This window comes from Helianthus annuus, chromosome 9 (assembly GCF_002127325.2).
Source record: "Helianthus annuus cultivar XRQ/B chromosome 9, HanXRQr2.0-SUNRISE, whole genome shotgun sequence".
Lineage (NCBI taxonomy): Eukaryota > Viridiplantae > Streptophyta > Magnoliopsida > Asterales > Asteraceae > Helianthus > Helianthus annuus.
Genome location: NC_035441.2, coordinates 112,483,320 through 112,503,795, shown reverse-complemented (window position 1 = coordinate 112,503,795; position 20,476 = coordinate 112,483,320). Strand labels below are relative to the sequence as shown.

Sequence of the window (20,476 nt, the reverse complement as noted above, 5' to 3'; positions counted from 1 at the left end):
CTGTTTGAAACTGAATTACTCTAGAACAAACACGTAAAAGAGCATCAATCGATAGCAAATTAAATCATTACGGATACGAAGACGGAGAGATTATTAGAACTTACTTATGGTAGATGAACCAGAATTCAAGTTAGCACGCATATTGAGGGGTTTTCCCATTAAAGCGTAAAATCCACCCGCTACAAGCATGAACAAACGATTGTTGTACTTGATAAATTGACATGTGTATCCTGATTTGTTATCATTGGGGGGTGAAAATGTGGAATTATGTTGAAAAATGATAATGGTCCCACCGTGTTTACAGATCCGGAGTGTGATAGATGGGGGGGGAGCCCAGAATGGATCCAATTCGTTTGCAGATCTTGAGTGTGATAACGGATTCACGAATCTCTGCTATTATATATGCAGACATGCAGATGATAAACATGGTCCAGAATGCATATTCATGGGGTTTTAAAGGGGTCCGACGACTAGTGTTGATTGGGTAGCGGGTGATGTTGGGTAATGGTGGCAGAAGTGCGTGGGTTAGAAAGAGAGAGGGGTTCGGGTGGGGTAGCGCAGGGTTATTAGTTTTATTTTAATATTTAAATTTTTCTATTTTAATTAACTCAAAAATACACATTTACCCCTCAGTTAACGAAGAAAACAGATAGGGTTAAGTCAGTTGGACCAAAATGACAATAGTGAAATCTTTTTTGACCTATAAACAATAAATAAAATCATTGGACTATACTGACAAAACTGTCCAAACAACAAGGACCATTTTAGCATTTTACTGTTTACAATATTAATCTTTTAAAAGAAAAATAGTCATAAAGACATACAATATTTATCCGCTTATGAGTTTTAACTAGTTGAGTTCAAAAGCAAAAAGTTTAACGACTTGAGTCCCCATAAGCATTTTCTTTAACCATTTGTGTCCAAATTTCTAACTCCATCCATCAAGTTTGTTAACTACGAGGGTAATTTGGTCATTTATACATAAAGTACAAGTCTTATATGCACATAAGTACAAGGAACAAGTCTTTAATGCATAAACTTTTAATATATAATAAACATCACCTCACAACCACCATCCCCACCACTGCCCCACCACCATCCCCGCCACTGCCACCACCGCCACCACCATCCCTACCACCGCCACCTCCAAACACCCACCACCACCGTCATATCCCTAACAATCAAATCACAAAAGCTCAATAATCTGTTTTTTCACATATCCCATATTTTTCACAATGATACTGATTCTTATAAACCTGAAGATGATTTAGAAAATCATAAATGTGTTTGATTTAGCAGATAAAAGAACTCGCAAAATATTAACATATAATGTTGAAGACTTACATCATCATCAAAGAATTTGCATTTCTGACAGAAGTAATTCCCCATACATATCCCACAATTGATACAATTTTGTTGAACCTGAAGAAAGTATGCAAAGTTTAATTGTTTAAACCATAAATCATGTGAATTTAATTAACTGACTTTCTTGATTGTAATGTATGTATATTAGCTAAACGACTCACATCTTGTTCGGTGTCACAGACAGAACATATGACCTAAAACAAACAAAATGAAACCAAAAACAATCAGGATAAGAACCAAAATGGGAATTTAGACTAGAAATTGGAATATAAAAACACTAAAACGCCGAAAAAATAAATAGTCTTATGCTAACCTTAATTGAAGGATCTCGTATTATCGCAGAACTCGCTTTCCGGCAACATTCCTGTTGAAACCGGAGGAGCAACTTCCTGAAGCAATGGCGAAACTCGATCTGTTCTCAAAACCCTAGGTGACTGTCCGGATCACGAGTTTGTTAATATCGTAGATCTAGACTTGCGAAGATTGAAGAACTTGCGGTGAATCGGAATCAGGAGGTTGCGGTGGAGGTGGAGATGGTGACGACGGTGCTGTCGGAGGGGTTTTCTGACGACAGAGATGGGGTGGTGGTGGAGATGAAAGGAGGGTTTGAGGTGGCAGAGGTGGTGGGGTTTGGGGTGGAGTTTACAGACGCTGAAGTGGAGATGAATGGAGGGTTTGGTTGTTTGGAGTGGAGATAAGGGTAAAGGAGATAAAGTTATTTATTTTTTAATTACAAGGGTATTTTGGTCATTTAACAATACTTAACCAAAAAATTCTAACAGTGTTAGAAATTTGGACTAAAATGGTTAAAGAAAATGCTTATGGGGACTCAGGTTGTTAAACTTTTTATTTTTGAACTCAACTAGTTAAAACCCATAAACACAAGAAGTCGAAAAATAATTTACACTAAAAAAGTAAAAGAAAGACTAAGAGAAAAAATATATGTTGTATTTAAACAAATCAATTGGTCCAAGACTCAATATAAAAATACAACTAGGAGCCGACAGGAAAACTGGAAGTTTTGGAACAGAAAACATTACACAATATATCTCTAATGTTAAAATCTCGCCATCTAACCTGCGATAACATGCCGAAAGGGCTTCTATTCTTTAACCAAAAATACAACTCTTCTTTTATCTATCAACCACTTTTGTGACTATAAACGGAGTGTCTTCAAAGAGCCTTGCATTACTTTCTACTCCTATAATTTCTTTTGATATGTTATGTGCTTTCTCGATCAAAAAATTCTTTACGATATATATAACCCAATAAAAATAGTCTCACAAAATATATACGAACTTTTTTCAAATTAAATAATAAAAACGAGACCCATAGAAACGATCAAAATGTTGAAAAACGAGACCCATAAAAACGATCAAAATGTTGAAAATTGTAAATGAAGATAACAATGATTATAATGAGATAGATGAGCTTTCATTTCACCTAATATGCTTTGCTTTCATACAAAGATCTCATCATTACTTTCACTTGTGTGTTGTGATATCATTTTCTATGATTTATATTCCTTAGTTACATTATACATAAAGATATGTTCGATTCATCCATTATCTAATGCATAATTAGTACTTTGACCCACCGCACGTTGCTGTGGCGTCGAAACTTAAAGTAATTCGAATTTTTCCTGTCAAATATCTGACCCAACTCGTTTTTGAGCAAAACTTACGTAAAAAACGTAGACAACTAAAAACATACATAAAATAAGCACGAAAACGTATTATATTTCACTTTACTCATTATAAATAAAAAATTACGTCAAAACACCGTAAACCAACTTGTATATATAACGAAATGTACTTAAATAAAGCATGTAAGAAGATAGTATTTCTTTTAAGTTAAAAAACAGTATCTCATGTTACGGTAACTTTGAAACGTAAAGTAACTCGAACTGTTTAGTAAAAACGAATTATATATGACAAAACGTAGATCAACTGAAAACATACATAAAAATAAGTATGAAAACGTATTGCTAAAACGTAGACCAATCGAAGAACGTAAACATTTTATATTTGACCATGTACATAAAAATAAGCACGTACAACTCGAAGGAATCAAAATGATATTTTACAAAGTTTTTATAAAGATAAAGGGTGTAACTGACAATGCTAAAAAATTAAGGGTAGAAAAAGAAAAAAAACATAAAAAAAGAAAAAGAAAAAAAACATAAAAAACAAAGAAAAAAAGGAAAAAAAACAAATGGGAAATGTTATATGTAGATTTTTTAAGTTTCATTTTTTATTTAAAATTTCATATGTTTCTCAGTTTATTTTTTAAATATACCGATCATTTTTTCCTATTCTTACACCGATCGTTTTTTTTTTCTGTTCTTATTATATGATAGTATCTAGAAAGCATATAATATTATGTTCTAGTTTAATACATGTATTTTAAAATCATAAAATTGTCTATTAAACACTTTTGCAACACAAATTTGAAACAAGAATGTCCTGCTTTTTTGTTTCCCACTAAAAGATTATTGAAAGAGGTATAGTATTAGATCCGGCTTAAATGGTCGGATATAATTATCGCATTTTATTATAATATTTATTATTATTGCTTACTAATCCAGTCATGAAGTCTAACGCGACGTAGTTTACACTACATTAGATTGGGGGGCCCATCGAGATTAGGGTGATCCATGCCTTTTATAAGGGTGAAGGGAGTGGTACCAATGCTATATCACTGTCAGCGACCATCAACACCGGAAAAGTTCGTAAAAACAAATTAAATAAAAACGAAAAAACAACGCCGAGCGAAAAGTAGATGTAAAATCTTTGAATCACGAACGATCGTTGCAGAGAAATTAAACCGAAACATAAAACATAAAAAAATAACTAAGTCAATCCAGGACCCGCGCGTTGGTCGAACTTGTTAAGCGGAGAAAAATAGATGTTTTGCGATGGGCCAGTCAAACGGGAAAAATATACGAAAAAAATGTTGAACCCCACACGCACGTTGCTGTGCATTAACTCACAAAATTTAGAACGAAACGTAAAACTTGGGAAAGATGATAAGTATGGTGACCAAAATTGAAAATAAAAAAAGAGTTGAGATTAAATTGCAAAAGATGAAAAACTTTGTGTTAAAAGTAAAAAAAAAACAAAGGGTCTAAATTGTAAATTTAAAGTTATTTATTAATCTTAGATAAAGATAAAGATAAAAATAAATGATATTTATATATTAGTTATTAAAATTAAAAGAAATCTAACTTATATATTAGTTAAATTGCAAAAGATGAAAAACTTTGAGTTAAAAGTAAAAAAAAAAAAACAAAGAGTCTAAATTGTAAAATTAAAGTTATTTACTAATTTTAGATAAAGATAAAGATAAAAATAAATGATATTTATATATTAGTTATTAATATTAAAAGAAATTTATTAAATAATTATAAATAAAATTTATAAAGTTGAAGAAGAGAATGCCATTGACATTATTTAATATCATGGATGATCTTACAAAACAGGTAGTTGAGTTGCATATATTAATATCCATTTTTAGGGTGGCCCATAACTTATTTGGCTTATGTCTAAGGGTGTAAACAAGCCTAGAGGCTCGAGAGCTACTCGTGATCGGCTCGGTTAAAAGCTCGAACGAGCCGAGCCTTAACGAGCCCGAGCCCGAGCTCGAGCCTGAAATAGAGCTTGTTTTGTTATCGAGCCTGAGCTCGAGCCTGAAATACAAAGCTTGTTTAGGCTCGCGAGCCTAAACGAGCCCATAGAAAATTTTAATTTCTTATATAAAATATATTAATAATGATGATAACATTGATGAGCCGAGCTCAAGCCGAGCTTTGGCTCGTTTAAGCGATGTTGAAGTGAGCTCGAGCCGAGCTTTTAGCTCGTTTAAGGTTGTTCTCAAAATAGTTCGAGCCGAGTCGAGCCGAGCTCGAGCTTTGGGTTTTACTCGCGAGCCGAGTTCGAGCTCAAAGAAATAGGCTCGAACCGAGCCGAGCTCGAGCTCGAGCTTCATAAAAACCTAACGAGCCGAGCTCGAGCCTGGTCGAGCTCGGGCTCGGCCCGGCTCGTTTACACCCCTACTTATGTCCAAAGTTTGCTTATAGTAAATCGGCTTTATATTGTCGTAAAACATAATATTTAGTTCTTTCAAGTTTCAAATCGATTTTCAACATACATAAAATCATGTTAAAGATAAATCTAGTAGATATCTTTCAATAGGTATCAAGACAAGAAAAAAAGAAAATATCCCCCTCTTTACATATAAAATTTCCACAAATATTTTACAACTTTTAGTGACTCTGATATAATTAAACCACGTGGTTTCGCACTCTGCCACCTCACCCCGCCTCCGTCAATGGGGTCGCTATTCTTGGCTTCTGCCAACGGATAGCGGGCGTGAGAGGAAGAAAGCAATGGGGTTCACCTCCATCAACCAATCAGATTTTGTTTTTATTTATTTATTATTATTTTTTAATATAGTTTAAAGGGGCTTTATAGGGGACGTTATTCCACAATGTACAAGTTAACGATAAAACCCCCACATATGTGTCGTCTACGTGATACTTACATGACGTGATAAAGAACCTAAGGACTTGAGACCACACCACCCAACCTTATAAACCAAAGAAAAACATATTTTTTAATAGTAGGTTTAACTCTTTCAATGACTTTCTTTTTCAACTTTTTATAACTTTTGGAGTGAATTTGTTTACATCTTTATTTCTAAAGGCAGACTCGCAACAAAACATTCAAAACTCAAAATTCAAATAATTCCCCCTAAAAAACTTAACGGCACGTCACCGTCTCACCAATATCCGTCCCAACCCCACAAAACCAAACGGCAAATAAACAAACTCCGTCACTCCAACTTATTTAAACCACCACCCTTTCCGTCTTCTCCATTTCAGTTACACAAAATTCAAAACCCAAACACTAACTCTCTCTCTCTCTAGAACCCCCACTTTCTCTCTCTAAAAATGCGCGAAATCCTCCACGTTCAGGGCGGCCAGTGCGGCAACCAGATCGGAGCAAAGTTCTGGGAGGTCGTATGTGCAGAGCACGGGATCGATTCAACCGGAAGGTACAACGGCGACAACGAACTGCAATTGGAGCGCGTCAATGTGTATTACAATGAGGCCAGTTGTGGAAGGTTTGTTCCACGAGCCGTGCTCATGGATCTGGAGCCGGGGACGATGGACAGTCTCCGGTCAGGGCCGTACGGGCAGATATTCCGGCCGGATAATTTTGTGTTCGGGCAGTCTGGTGCTGGGAATAATTGGGCGAAAGGTCATTATACTGAAGGAGCGGAGCTTATTGACTCGGTTTTGGATGTTGTGAGGAAAGAAGCTGAGAATTGTGATTGTCTTCAAGGTATAATTTAATTCCATTTTGTTTTGTTTAATGTTTAATGTTTATTGGTTTGATTTTGAATGAAAACAGTCGCTTGTTAGGTTATATGTAGTTTTGATTAGTGTAGTTTGGTGCGTTTTGTGTTAGGGCTTGTTTTAATTGCATATTGATTTTAGGTATAATGAGTTAATTTGTTGCATATGTTGCGGTTATCGAGTTTTTACTTCTGGTTTTTGATGTTTTGTGTACCGATTTTGGCTTATATTTATGCTATAAGATCATTGTTAAGCGCTGAATGTCGGTGAGGTACCAACTAGTGATTAATTCAGTTGGAATTATATATATACACACCAGAATTGGATTTTACTTGATTTGGTAGTTTTCATTGGTTAATTTACAAGCAAGATAGCTGGATATATTTGGTGCTTTGAATAACTGCAACTGGATTTTACTTGATTTGCTAATTTCATACTGTCATACATTGATTAACAAACTAAGATTATGCTAGTATAGTTACATTTGTTGGGCTTCCATTAGCATGTTATATTCATCAACTTTGATTGTGAATTAAAAATGTAGTCATTGAATTTGAAGCACCTTTCTAGTACATTCTTGGTAAATATCTGATTAGCACCTGTGAATGTTCTGTGATTGTTACAATCATTCATCAACTGGGCTTTTAGTTACCTTTAAAATGCTCTTTATCCCTTTTGATTAAATTTGAAATTACATTTACTTATGCATTTCTTGACTTCCAGGTTTCCAGGTGTGCCACTCGTTGGGTGGTGGGACCGGGTCAGGAATGGGAACCCTTCTCATTTCCAAGATCCGAGAAGAATACCCGGACCGCATGATGCTTACGTTCTCTGTATTCCCATCTCCGAAGGTCTCTGACACTGTTGTGGAGCCCTACAATGCAACACTCTCGGTACACCAACTTGTTGAGAATGCTGATGAATGTATGGTGTTGGACAATGAAGCTTTGTATGACATCTGCTTCAGAACCCTAAAGCTCACCACTCCAAGCTGTAAATGGACTAATATACCCTCACCTTCATATTGATACTTACTTTGAAAATTTGAACATGTTTAACTTGTCTAATGAATTGCATTCTTTCTTGCAGTTGGTGACTTGAATCATCTGATTTCCGCTACAATGAGTGGTGTAACTTGCTGCTTACGTTTCCCTGGTCAACTCAACTCTGATCTCCGCAAGCTTGCGGTCAACCTCATTCCATTCCCCCGCCTCCACTTCTTCATGGTTGGATTTGCACCCCTAACATCACGTGGGTCCCAGCATTACCGCGCACTAACTGTACCTGAACTCACCCAACAAATGTGGGATGCCAAAAACATGATGTGTGCAGCTGATCCCCGTCATGGGCGGTACCTGACGGCATCCGCCATGTTCCGTGGCAAAATGAGCACAAAAGAAGTTGACGAACAAATGATCAATGTCCAGAACAAGAACTCTTCTTACTTTGTTGAGTGGATCCCCAACAATGTTAAGTCAACGGTTTGTGATATCCCTCCAACCGGGCTTAAAATGGCGTCTACATTCATTGGTAACTCGACGTCGATCCAGGAAATGTTCAGGCGGGTGAGCGAGCAGTTTACCGCTATGTTCCGTAGGAAGGCTTTCTTGCATTGGTACACTGGTGAAGGAATGGATGAGATGGAGTTTACGGAAGCGGAGAGCAATATGAATGATTTGGTTTCTGAATACCAGCAGTATCAAGATGCGACTGCCGATGAGGAAGGGTATGATTATGAAGATGAAGAGGAAGAACTTGCGGAGGGGGCTTAATCGGAGGTTTTGTTTTGTTTGATTGCTGTATGGTTTGATAGATTTGTCATCTGCTTAATGGCATGCAATTGGATTAATGTTGGTAGTTAGTTTACTATGGTTTGAAGTGTTACTAAGTCATTTCGTAGGAATTATGTGCTTTTGTTAAGTTGTTTTGCAGACATCATGATGATTGTGCGATACATTTTAAGTTTTTTGCTTGATTACATCTTTCTTGTGTGCATATTAATATGGCTTTTTAATCTGGTAAATATTCACCTCTCCGGTTTGCATTTGTTATGATTTGTACTTGGATGTTTATATAAAGTTGAAATTGACCAAACTCAAGCTAATATCCTGAATTGAGATTTATATGGTTTGGTTCACGTCTTAAAAACACAGGCTGGTTGACTGTTTGGATCAAGAAACGCATTGTGTTGTATACTGTACCGACCATTAAGGGGCAGTTTGTTTATACCTCTTAATGAGACTCTTAATGGTTCAGACCTTGGGCAACACTTAATGATTTAGGCTGTTTGTTTCACGAGCAGATGTCTGAATGGTTCAGGCATTTGCCTCAGAATAGTTAAGCATTATACAGAGTCTGAATGGTTAAGACATCTAATCTGAATTGGTCAGACATTTGCCTCTGAACGATTAAATATTATACAGTATCTTAATGGTTCAGACCTCTTATTGGTTCAGCACTTAATGGTTCAGACCTTTTATTGGTTCAACACTTATTCATGCATGATATGTGTGATTCATATATCATTTTTAAAAGGGAAAATGACCAAAACATCGTTAACCAAAACTTTTTTTCAAAAATGTTAATGTCGGTGGAGAGGCGCATCATGCGTGGGATGCATCATTCTAACATGGGATGCGTCTGTGGAGCGAAACCCAATAAAATGGACACGTGGCTGATGGCTCGCTCCAAGGACGCATCCCGTGGCCACGTGTCCATTTTTTATTGGGTTTCATTCCACATATGCATCCCGTGCTTGAAAGACGCATCCCGCGTATTATGTGCCCCTCCACCGACGCAGGAGGTTGACATTTTTTAAAAAAGTTTTGGTCAACTAATATTTTGGTAATTTTCCCTTATTAAAATGACATATAACTGTCATTTTGCAAGAACATAATATGTGAGAGTGTTTTGGCTGGTCTGACCAGCCCCAACAAATCTTGATATGTTTAGTTTGTGGTTTTTTGAAACTGTAGTTTATGGTTTGGTGCTGAAAATAGACACCCACTTTTACGGGCTTAATGTGACCGATTGATAGCGGAATATAAACGTTCATTTAATGTCTTGGTGCAATAAAGCAAGAAAATGTTAACAAGTCTTTAAAGAAAATAATTCTTCTAATCATATTATCTCCAAATTCTTCTATACCAACCATAATTGAACAGACTTGTGAGTCTCCTTTTTTGAATTCTCTAAAAAACTTGCTAAATCTTATTGTTTCATTTTAGGCTTCCGGTTCATTCTAAATTCACCAGGTTTTTATTTTTTATTCAACTTTACTGACTTTAATCCATTAGATTTTTTTTACATCAAAGTTTCGTAAAAATGGTTCTGCCAACAAGTCTCATGACCAACACGGTGCATAGTGGGTAGCAGTTCATACAATCAGTATTACAAAAGTTACACAGGCCAAAACGAATTTGTTTGAATCCATTCAGCTCTATTTTCACTTTAGAATCATATTTTGAATATTTTAAGGTGTGTGTAGTATGGCTCTGGTGTGGCAATCCTCTTTATATGTTTGATTTCTTATATCATGAAGATTTTTCCAACTAGGGCTGTTCATGAGCCGAGCCGAATCGAGCGGACCTTTGCTCGTGCTTGGCTCGTTTACAAACCCAACCGAGCAGAGCGGCTCATTTAAAACCGAGCCTCAAATCAAGCGAGCGTTTTTCGAGCAGTAAATATGCCGAGCGAGCGTCGAGCGAAATTCGAGCAATTTGGACAACCATGTTGCCCGATTTAAATTTGCTGAGAGAGATAGTAACAATGTTTGGTCTCAAGTTTTTATGTCTTTAAAAACATGCACATTTCATGGTATAATATTTTTCTTATGAATAACAATGTCGTGGCCGACAAGGAGATGATCATATTGAACGAACAATTACGTTGAGAGCAGGAGACGATCGACTTAGGGTAACGACATGAAACATTGAGGCGATAAGCAGCCTTTCGTTTATCGGTTTAGGGTTTAACTTTTAGATTTAATATTAATTTTTGAGTAAACTGCCATTTTGGTCCCTGTGGTTTGGGCAGTTTTGCCACTTTAGTCCAAATCTCAAACTTATTACATCTGGGTCCCTGTGGTTTGCATTTTGTTGCCATTTTAGTCCAAAAGTAAAATTTGACCAGATTACCCACTTTTGACCCCCCTGTTTTGTCCTTATTCTCAGGGGTATTTTGGGTATTTTGTAATATTATATCTCAAATTTAATAAATAATATAATGCCACTGCCAGAACAATAACAGCAGCAACATCTCATCTTCATCATCAACATCATCTCATCTTCATCATCAACATCATCAACATCGTCTCCACCCCGCCATCTTCATCACCATCGTCTCATCTTCATCACCATCACCATCACCATCAAAACCCAGAAAAATACAGATCATCATCATCTTCCCCATTTACAGTTCATATTTCCCCTAAATAAACCCTAACCCACAAAAATCAAAGCAGACCATCACCATCACCATCAAAACCCAGAAAAATAAACCCATTACAGTTCACCACCACCGTGTCTGTTATTGCTGCCGCGGCTCCGGCTGCCGTCGGCCACCGTGTCTGTTACCGGAACCCTGTCGGAAAGAAAGAACGCCGGTGATTGCAGCTACCGCCGCTGTTGCCGTGCACCACCACAACTCCGCTGCCACTCTCTCTCTAAATCTGTTCTCTCTCTAAAACAGAGCACACAATAATAGAGCATCCATGGCAACCAAAGGTTTCGTATTGATTGGAGGCGGAAGATCGGTAAGATTGGAACTCGAACCAAACTGTGGCGAGATTCGAACTCGAACCAGACTGCGGCGGAAGATCGGTAAGATTAGAGGCACCGGAATTAGGAGTGGAGATCTGATTGAGAGCATGGGTTGGGGCGGCGATGGCTGGACAGTGGTGGTTGGGTGTTTGGTTAGGGTTAGAGTGGTGGCTCTGTGTAGATCAGTTCAGTGAAGACTGAGGTGGCAGTGGATGGTTGTGGTGGTGGTGGTGGTGGGAGGTGGGAGATGGTGGTGGTGGTAGATGAAGGTTGAGATAAAGCTGTGTGTGTTTAGAGAGAGAGAGAGAGAGAGAGAGAGAGAGAGAGAGAGAGAAATAGTTGACCGATTAGTCTGCAATCAGAAAATCAGAAGAGGGAAAGAAGAAAAAGGGTGGGGGGTGGGGTGGGGTGGTAGTTGGGCAGGCAAAATGACCAAAATGCCCCTTCAGAAAAGGACAAAAAAAACAGGTTGCAACAGTGAAAAATTGGGTTTTTTGAATTTTGGACTAAAATGGCAACAAAATGCAAACCACAGGGACCCAGATGTAATAAGTTTGAGATTTGGACTAAAGTGGCAAAACTGCCCAAACCACAGGGACCAAAATGGCAGTTTACTCTTAATTTTTTTATTGGCGTGGTTGGTCTAGTAGGTATAGATGTAGTTGTAAATTTGTATATAGTGAACCAAAATCTAATATAGTGGTATATATAAAACTACAAATTTAATTTACATTAAGTATATTTGTATGTGTAATGTGTGTATACATATAGGTGTGTGTATATATGTATAATTTATATTTGCGTATATGTATGTGTATATACATGTATATATATGTATGTGTATGTGTGTATGTATATGTATATGTATATGTATATGTAGGGGAAGGTTCAAATGAAAACCACTAGTTATTGTGAAAACTCGAAAACTAACTAAAAAAACCAAAAAAACATGCCAATTTTTTTTTTTTTGCATAATAATTTTCGCAGGTTTTTTATATAAAAAAAATTTCAAAAAAAAAAAAAAATTGTGTAGTGCACATGTGTAATACTACACATGTGTATGTGTACTACACATGTGTATTATTACACATGTGTACTACAAATTTTTTTTTTTTTTGAAAAAAAGTTTTTTTTTTCATATATAAAAACCAGCGATTTTTATAAAAAAAAATTGAAAAAAAAATTTATGTGTGTTTTAGGCTTTTTTTAGTTAGTTTTCGAGTTTTCACAATAAAAATGGTTTTTATTTGAACCATCCCCTGTATATGTATATGTATATGTATATGTATATGCATACTAATTAAAAATAATAATTCAAGCCGAACCGAGCCGAGCGGACCTTTGCTCATGCTTGGCTCATTTACAAACTGAACCGAGCGGAGCGGCTCGTTTACAACCGAGCGTCAAATCGAACGGGCATTTTCCGAGCAATTTCCGAACGAGCGTCGAGCGAGCGACGAGCAGCGAGCGATTTGAACGGCCCTATTTCCAACCCTATTGTCAACCAAACGAACCTGAATGCGAATTTGTTAAATTGAGACATATTCAGTATTAAATTTGTAGATAAGCCCTTCAACTTAATTTTGTTCTTACTAAACAACTTAATGGCAACTTTTATGGATTTTATTTATTCCACAAAGGTTCATTATATTTCTTTCTTTGGATGCTTGAATCTTTGAGCTGATTCAGTCTAAACTTTATAGAAAAGACATTTCATTACTTTTTTAGATTAAATAAATTCAGTCATTCAAGATAAAGTCCAAGGATTTAATTGAATATTGAACAATTCATTAAAAGTCCATAGTTTTTATTTAACTAAAAGGGCACTAGTTTTTATTAATACTTCACATCTAGACAGTTCAAGATCTCAAGTATAGAGATGGCAATCAAACCCGAACCCGATGGGTAAACCTGAAACCCGACACATTTGGGACGGGTTTGGGGTCGGTTAATCGGGTTTGGGACGGGTTTGGAAATAGTTCTTATTTTTTTGGCGGGTTTGGGACGGGTTTGGGATTTAGTGATATACCCGTTTACCCGACCCAATTACCCGATAAAGTATACCCGTTTACCCGATTGTATACCCGAAATAATTTCTTTTATATTATTAATATGTATATATATGATACATCCATTTTTTACACATATAGGTATTCTATTCCGTATACATTGTAATTATTTGATATATATTTTTATTAACAATACAAAATGTAACCAGTTAGAAGTTACCTGATAGATACCCAATGGGTTTTGAGATGAGTATACCCAACGAGTAATCTTTTTAAATTAACGGGTTTACCCGAAACCCGCGGGTATACCCGATGGGTATTTACCCGCTAGAAACCCGACGGGTTTTGGGACGGGTTTGGGACAAGTTTATCTAATCGGGTTTGGGTTTGGGATTACCTAAACCCGTCCCAAACCCGACCCATTGCCATCCCTACTCAAGTACAACTTAGAAAAGAATTTAAAAAGCAATAGTTTTGGTTTTCAACAACCACAAGATAAAGAGACAAATAACAAACATCCCAAAATAACGTCTAGACAAAGAATGAAACATTACCAACCTTGTTGAAAGTAATCCTAAAATGAATTTAGTTTTTTTATACGCTACTTAAAACTAGAAAATAAATAAACAAGTAAAGGATAGTTTAATCACTTTACTTGGAGAAAGTAACATCCTGTCAACCCCCAAATTTCACCTGCGGAGTATCATCCGCTTGAGAGCGTGACTGACCAGGATCCAGCCACCAATTATACTGAGCATTGATTAATAGTAGAAATATTTGCTATCCAAAGTAGTTAGCAACATCGTAGTTTAAGTTCGATAATTAGTTTAAATAAAACAGCGGAAGCATAAACCAAATAGTTTTAAAGACAGTTCATAGTTCAAGATAATTAAAACCCAACACACGGGTTTTTGACGACCACTACACGTCCCCAAGCTGCGAGCTCCTGAGTCACTGGTAACCTGCAAAGCATGCAGTAAGGTGTCAACAATAATGTTGAGCGAGTTCACTAGTTGTCCAGTTTTAATTACCAAAAACTTGTTTCACCAGTTAATTTATCCGTTTATACATGCCATGGGGAGCTACCCCAAAAGTTAGCGACTAAACTGTTTTTCCAATACCGAACACTAGGTAACCGTTGCGTTTCCGCAGGATGCCCCGATGTCAATGTTCTATCATCATTGACGGATGCCTGAGTACATTAGTTCACGACCGATCCCATACACGGTGTGAGGTTGGTAAAACCTAAATAGCGCTATCAACTAATAACCCGTTCGCCTGGCCCCGGCGACTAATCGGTATTATGTAGTAGGGATTTGAGTGATAGAGTTTCGTTTAGTGCCGTTTGTTGCAATCCGTATAAACAGTAATTAACTAAAGGTTCCCAATAACAGGGGAAGAAAAGTAAGTTGTATCCCTCATAAGGGGATAGTGTTGTTTTTAGTTCCGTTTCCCAAACCACCGGGAACGCATGCTTTAAGTTGTGAACTCACCTTGGGTTGCTCGGTAGATTAAATACCCGGTCAATCACGTTGGTCACCACGTCCTAGCATGGTTACCAAATATAGGTCAAGTTGGGGTACAAGTAATCACGTATAGCAAACACGTATAGACACACTTAGCATGCATATATTCAAACAGTTGGGTTATTGGGCCTGCCCTAACATTTTCACAAACAAACAGTAACAGGAACACATGCAGCCCAGTCAACAGATAGCCCAACAAGTCGTGGCCCAATAACACGTAGGCTGCCCAGTCGAGACAAGGGTGGTCTCGACTCGAGAATACACGGTCTCGAGTCGCAACCGGGAGATCTCGAGGAATCACGTTTTGGTCTCGAGTGTGCTGCTTGCGAGTCGCAATCTCAGGAGTCTCGAGCCCAGTCTCGAGTCGAGATCATGTCGTCTCAAGTCGAGACTTAGTCGGTCTCGAGTCCCTGAAGCCCGTCTCGGTTCATCATGCTTTGGTCTCGAGTCGCAACCAAGGGTTCCGACTCACAACCATGATTACGTGCACAGAAATCTTCTAGAACCTGTCCATTTGTACTATCCAATAGAATTTCAATTTCATGAGATTTTGTACTAGCCAATAGCATTTCCAGAAACATGTTTTGTTGTCTGATTTATAACAAAAATGGATCAAACAAGGCATCTTCAAATATTTATGTCAACATTCAAATAGTTCATCCTATATTCAAATAGTTCATCCTATATCCAAATAGTTCATCCTTCACAACCATGCATTTTTCGGACAAAAATCATAACACATAGACAAGACATCAAAGCAACATTTCCTTTCATTCTCTAGCATGAATCACATGTTCATTCAACTCATATATATTGCAAGGCATTTATTCATTTCTACATTTACAAGTCAAGCTAGTATGATAACCATCAACATCTTATGCATCAAAACCTCATTCATCACATAAGCATCATCTAGTAACAAGTAACCATTTTCTTTATCAAACAATCACTTTCAACATCAATAAACAACAATTTACCATGTAACTAGACCATAGAAACCAAAAGAGTCACTAACCGGAGAGATACTCTAAATGTGAAGGTATAGAGGGTCGATGAGTGAACTTCCGGATGATTCCAAGCTTGAGCCGAGGTCCTAGTGTTGTCACCGGTTGGTTCCGAGTAGGGGGAGGGGATGATATTGTTAGGGTTTAGGGTTTTAGTGAGAGAGGGAGAGAGTGAGTGAGGGAGAGTGTTTGCAAAAAAATGGTAAAAGTTGTAAAGGTTGGTCACCCTCAAGGGTTTTATATCCGTCTCAAGTGGGTTAGGGGTTTCCGAATGGGCTTCTCGGTTGCATGGCCCAACCGGCCCTATTGTTACTGTTCACTCGAGACCGGGAGTGGTCTCGAGTCGGATCCTTGGGGTCTCGGCTCACTTGTAACACACACATACATATAATATACATACATACAACACATAATAACAGATAATTCATAGTTTTCATTTAATAATATACGTACACGCAATGTTACATCAAGAAAGTTGCCCGGGAAAACCCGAAGTGTCACATTATCCCCAAGTTTTAAGAACTTTCGTCCCGAAAGTTAAGGCAGCCACTGACAAGCTAGTGTAAATGAGAACGTCTCAACGGGGTGTCACATCATCCCCCCGTTAGTTTGGAATTTTGTCCCGAAATTTGGTTGTAGCTTCAGTGCCGGAGGTTTCGTTTGGGAACAACTGGGGATACTTGTGCTTCATCTGGTCTTCCCGCTCCCAGGTAAATTCTGGGCCACGTCGCGAGTTCCAACGGACTCGCACGAGAGGGATCTGGCTACGTTTGAGGGTTTTGATCTCTCGATCCGTGATCTCAATCGGTTCCTCAGTAAAGTGTAGCTGTTCGTCAATAGTGAGTTCCTTGAAAGGAATTACAAGCGTTTCGTCTGACAAGCACTTCTTCAGATTAGATATGTGAAATACGTTGTGTACCGCACTCAGTTCTTCAGGCAGATTCAATCTATAAGCCACCTTACCGATCTGGGCAATCTTTTCCGTTGTATCTACCACCATCTCTGGGCCCGTGATTTGACTATCACCGATTTCCGCCCAACAGAGAGGTGATCGGCATTTACGACCCTACAATGCCTCAAAAGGTGCTGCCTGAATGCTAGTGTGGTAGCTGTTATTGTAGGAGAATTCCACTAGCGGTAGATGCTCCTCCCAATTCTTGCCAAAATCGATCACACATGCTCTAAGCATGTCTTCTAGGGTTTGGATGGTGCGTTCGGACTGTCCATCCGTTTGCGGGTGATAACCGGTGCTCATGTCCAAACGTGAGCCAAAGGATTTGTGCATAGCTTGCCACAATTCCGAAGTAAAACGAGCGTCTTGGTCGGAAATAATGGAGGTTGGCACCCCGTGCCTCGAAACTACTTCCTTTAAGTAAACTTCCGCCAAGGTAGAAAACTTGTCTGTTTCCTTAATAGCCAAAAAGTGTGCGGACTTGGTCAATCGATCTACTATTACCCAAATAGTGTCATTTCCGCGTTGAGACCTAGGTAGCCCGGTAACAAAATCCATGGAAATTTGCTCCCATTTCCATTTCGGGATTTCTGGTTGCTGGAGTAGGCCTGCCGGTTTCTGGTACTCTGTCTTGACTCTTGCGCAAGTCAAACATTTGCTGACATATGTTGCTATGTGGGCTTTCATACCAGGCCACCAATATGTAGTCCTTAAGTCATGGTACATCTTATCCGAGCCAGGATGTACTGAGTAACGGGACTTGTGGGCTTCGTCCATCACGAGTTCACGCAAATCTCCATAGAGTGGAACCCAAATGCGCCCTGTTACATAGTAAGCGCCATCTTCTTTCTGTTCTAGTCGCTGTCTCGATCCTCGCAGGGACTCAGCCCTGATGTTTTCCGGTTTCAAGGCTTCAACCTGGGCATTTCGGATCTGAGTAGGGAGGTTAGACTGGATGGTAAGTTGTAGCGCTCGAACGCGCTTTGGTGTAGTGTCCTTTCGGCTAAGGGCGTCTGCCACGACATTGGCTTTGCCCGGATGGTACTTGATGGCGCATTCGTAATCATTCAAGAGTTCGACCCATCGACGCTGTCGCATATTCAATTCCTTTTGCCTAAAGATATGCTCGAGACTCCTGTGATCGGTGTAAATAGTGCACTTGGTACCGTACAGGTAGTGTCTCCATATCTTAAGAGCAAAAATCACTGCTCCCAGTTCCAAGTCATGCGTAGTGTAGTTTCTTTCATGCGTTTTAAGTTGTCGAGAAGCGTAGGCAATAACTTTCTCTCGTTGCATCAACACGCAACCGAGTCCATGGATAGACGCATCGCAGTAAACCACGAAGTCGTCAGTACCTTCAGGTAATGAGAGGATAGGAGCACTACAGAGGTTATCCTTTAGCCTTTGAAAGGCCGATTCCTGAGTTTCATTCCACTTGTATGCAATACCTTTCTGAGTGCGAGTCGTGAGAGGTTGAGCAATCTTTGAGAATCCCTTGATGAATCTACGGTAGTATCCTGCCAATCCCAAGAATTGGCGAACTTCGGTTGGGGTCTTGGGCATAGGCCAATTCTTTATCGAGTCGATCTTAGCGGGGTCGACGTGAATCCCGTCCTTATTGACCACATGCCCAAGGAAATGGACCTCTCGAAGCCAAAAGTCACACTTCGAGAATTTAGCGTACAATTGCTCATTGCGTAAGAGTTCGAGGATAAGGCGTAGGTGTCGTTCATGCTCTTCTTGACTTTTCGAGTAGATCAGGATGTCGTCGATAAACACAATCACGAATTTGTCGAGGTAAGGCTTGCACACTCGGTTCATGAGATCCATGAAAACCGCAGGTGCGTTAGTCATTCCAAAAGGCATGACGAGGAACTCGTAATGACCGTAGCGAGTCCTGAATGCAGTCTTGGAGATGTCTTCATTACGAACTCTCAGCTGATGATAGCCTGATCGCAGGTCAATCTTAGAATAGTAGCTCGATCCTTGAAACTGATCGAACAGGTCGTCGATGCGCGGGAGAGGGTAACGATTCTTGATGGTAACCTTGTTCAGCTCACGATAGTCGATGCACATTCGGGATGTGCCATCCTTCTTCTTAAAAAAGAGTACTGGTGCTCCCCAGGGTGATGAACTAGGACGGATAAACCCTTTATCCAGTAGTTCCTGTAATTGCGTAAAGAGTTCCTTCAGTTCTGTGGGGGCTAGTCGATAAGGCGCACGAGCTATAGGTGCTGCTCCGGGAGCTAGCTCGATTTGGAATTCGACCTGACGGTGGGGAGGGAGTCCAGGTAGTTCCTCAGGAAATACCTCGGGGTAGTCACGTACTACAGGAAAATCTTCAATCCTCTTTTCCTTTTCGTGGGTGTCGGTGACAAGTGCTAGGATAGCGGTGTGCCCTTTTTGTAAACACTTCTGGGCCTTTAGAAGCGAGATAATGCCTGTGACTTCCCCGCCTTTGTTACCTTGAACGATGAGGGGTTTGCCAGAACGACGAGGAATACGAACTGCTTTCTCTTGACAGAGGATCTCAGCGCGATGTTTGGATAACCAATCCATACCGATGACGACGTCGAAGCTTCCAAGTTTGACAGGGAAAAGGTCGATACTAAACGTTTGACCAGATAACTCTAGTTTGCAGTCGTGGATCACGCGTGAGGCCTCGATGTTCCTACCATTGGCTATCTCGACGATGTGCTTAGAACTTAATAATGCAGGTGGGTGCTTAAGCTTCTTACTTATACGTAGGGATACATAACTAGCATCGGCTCTAGAATCAAATAACACAGAAACATAATGATCATCAAGTAGGAACTTACCCGCCACGACGTTGGGGTCGTTCCTTGCTTCTCCAGCTCTAATCACAAAAGCTCTTCCTCTTGCACCATTCCCAGCATTGTTGTTTTGCTCATTGTTCCCAGCTCCCTGGTTGTTGTTGCGATTCTGATTCAGTTCAGGGCAATCCTTTCGCATGTGCCCTGTTGCCCCACATTTAAAACATCCGCGGTTGTTTCCCTGCTGCTGTTGCTGTTGGGGTTGTTGCTGATTCTGCCTTGCCGGGAACTGACTTCTACAATCCTTGGCTTCATGCCCCATCTTGTTGCATCGCTGACACTGACCTTTGTTACATGCCCCATTGTGGTGCTTGTTACACTTGTTGCACTTAGGGTAGCTTCCCCGGTAGCCACCCTGTTGCTGAGGGCCTTTGTTGTTTTCAGTTTTCCTTTGCTGGGCTGGGGCCTGAGTAGAGTTAGCATCCTTGCCCTGATTTCCATCCCACTTTCGTTTGCCATCACTAGAAGTTCCTTCCACAACACTGATCCTTTTGGGCAACTTGCCCTCTTCCACAGCCTGGTTGGTGAGTTTGTGGGCAAGACGAACCACAGGCTATATGGTAGTGAGGTTGGCCGAGGTCACATGGCTCCTGATTTCTGGGACTAAGCCTTTGATGTACAATTCGATCCTTCGATACATGGGTCGGGACATGTTTGGGCAAAGTGC

General features: G+C 39.4%; 1 protein-coding gene and 1 long non-coding RNA gene across 2 annotated transcripts; one reads left to right on the top strand and one right to left on the bottom strand.

The window, feature by feature from the left end:
• Positions 1 to 1,155: 1,155 nt before the first annotated feature.
• Positions 1,156 to 1,614, bottom strand: LOC110874537. The gene is made up of 3 exons (XR_002556034.2): positions 1,527 to 1,614; positions 1,345 to 1,422; positions 1,156 to 1,256 (listed from the first exon to the last, which is right to left on the bottom strand). It is a non-coding gene; the product is annotated as an uncharacterized LOC110874537 (long non-coding RNA).
• Positions 1,615 to 6,234: 4,620 nt separating this feature from the next.
• Positions 6,235 to 8,702, top strand: LOC110878216 (tubulin beta-1 chain). Its single transcript, XM_022126486.2, has 3 exons — positions 6,235 to 6,710; positions 7,448 to 7,717; positions 7,814 to 8,702. Exons 1-3 carry the CDS (start codon positions 6,317 to 6,319, stop codon positions 8,494 to 8,496), a joined length of 1,347 nt encoding a protein of 448 aa, XP_021982178.1. The 5' UTR covers positions 6,235 to 6,316; the 3' UTR covers positions 8,497 to 8,702.
• The last annotated feature ends 11,774 nt before the right edge of the window (positions 8,703 to 20,476 follow it).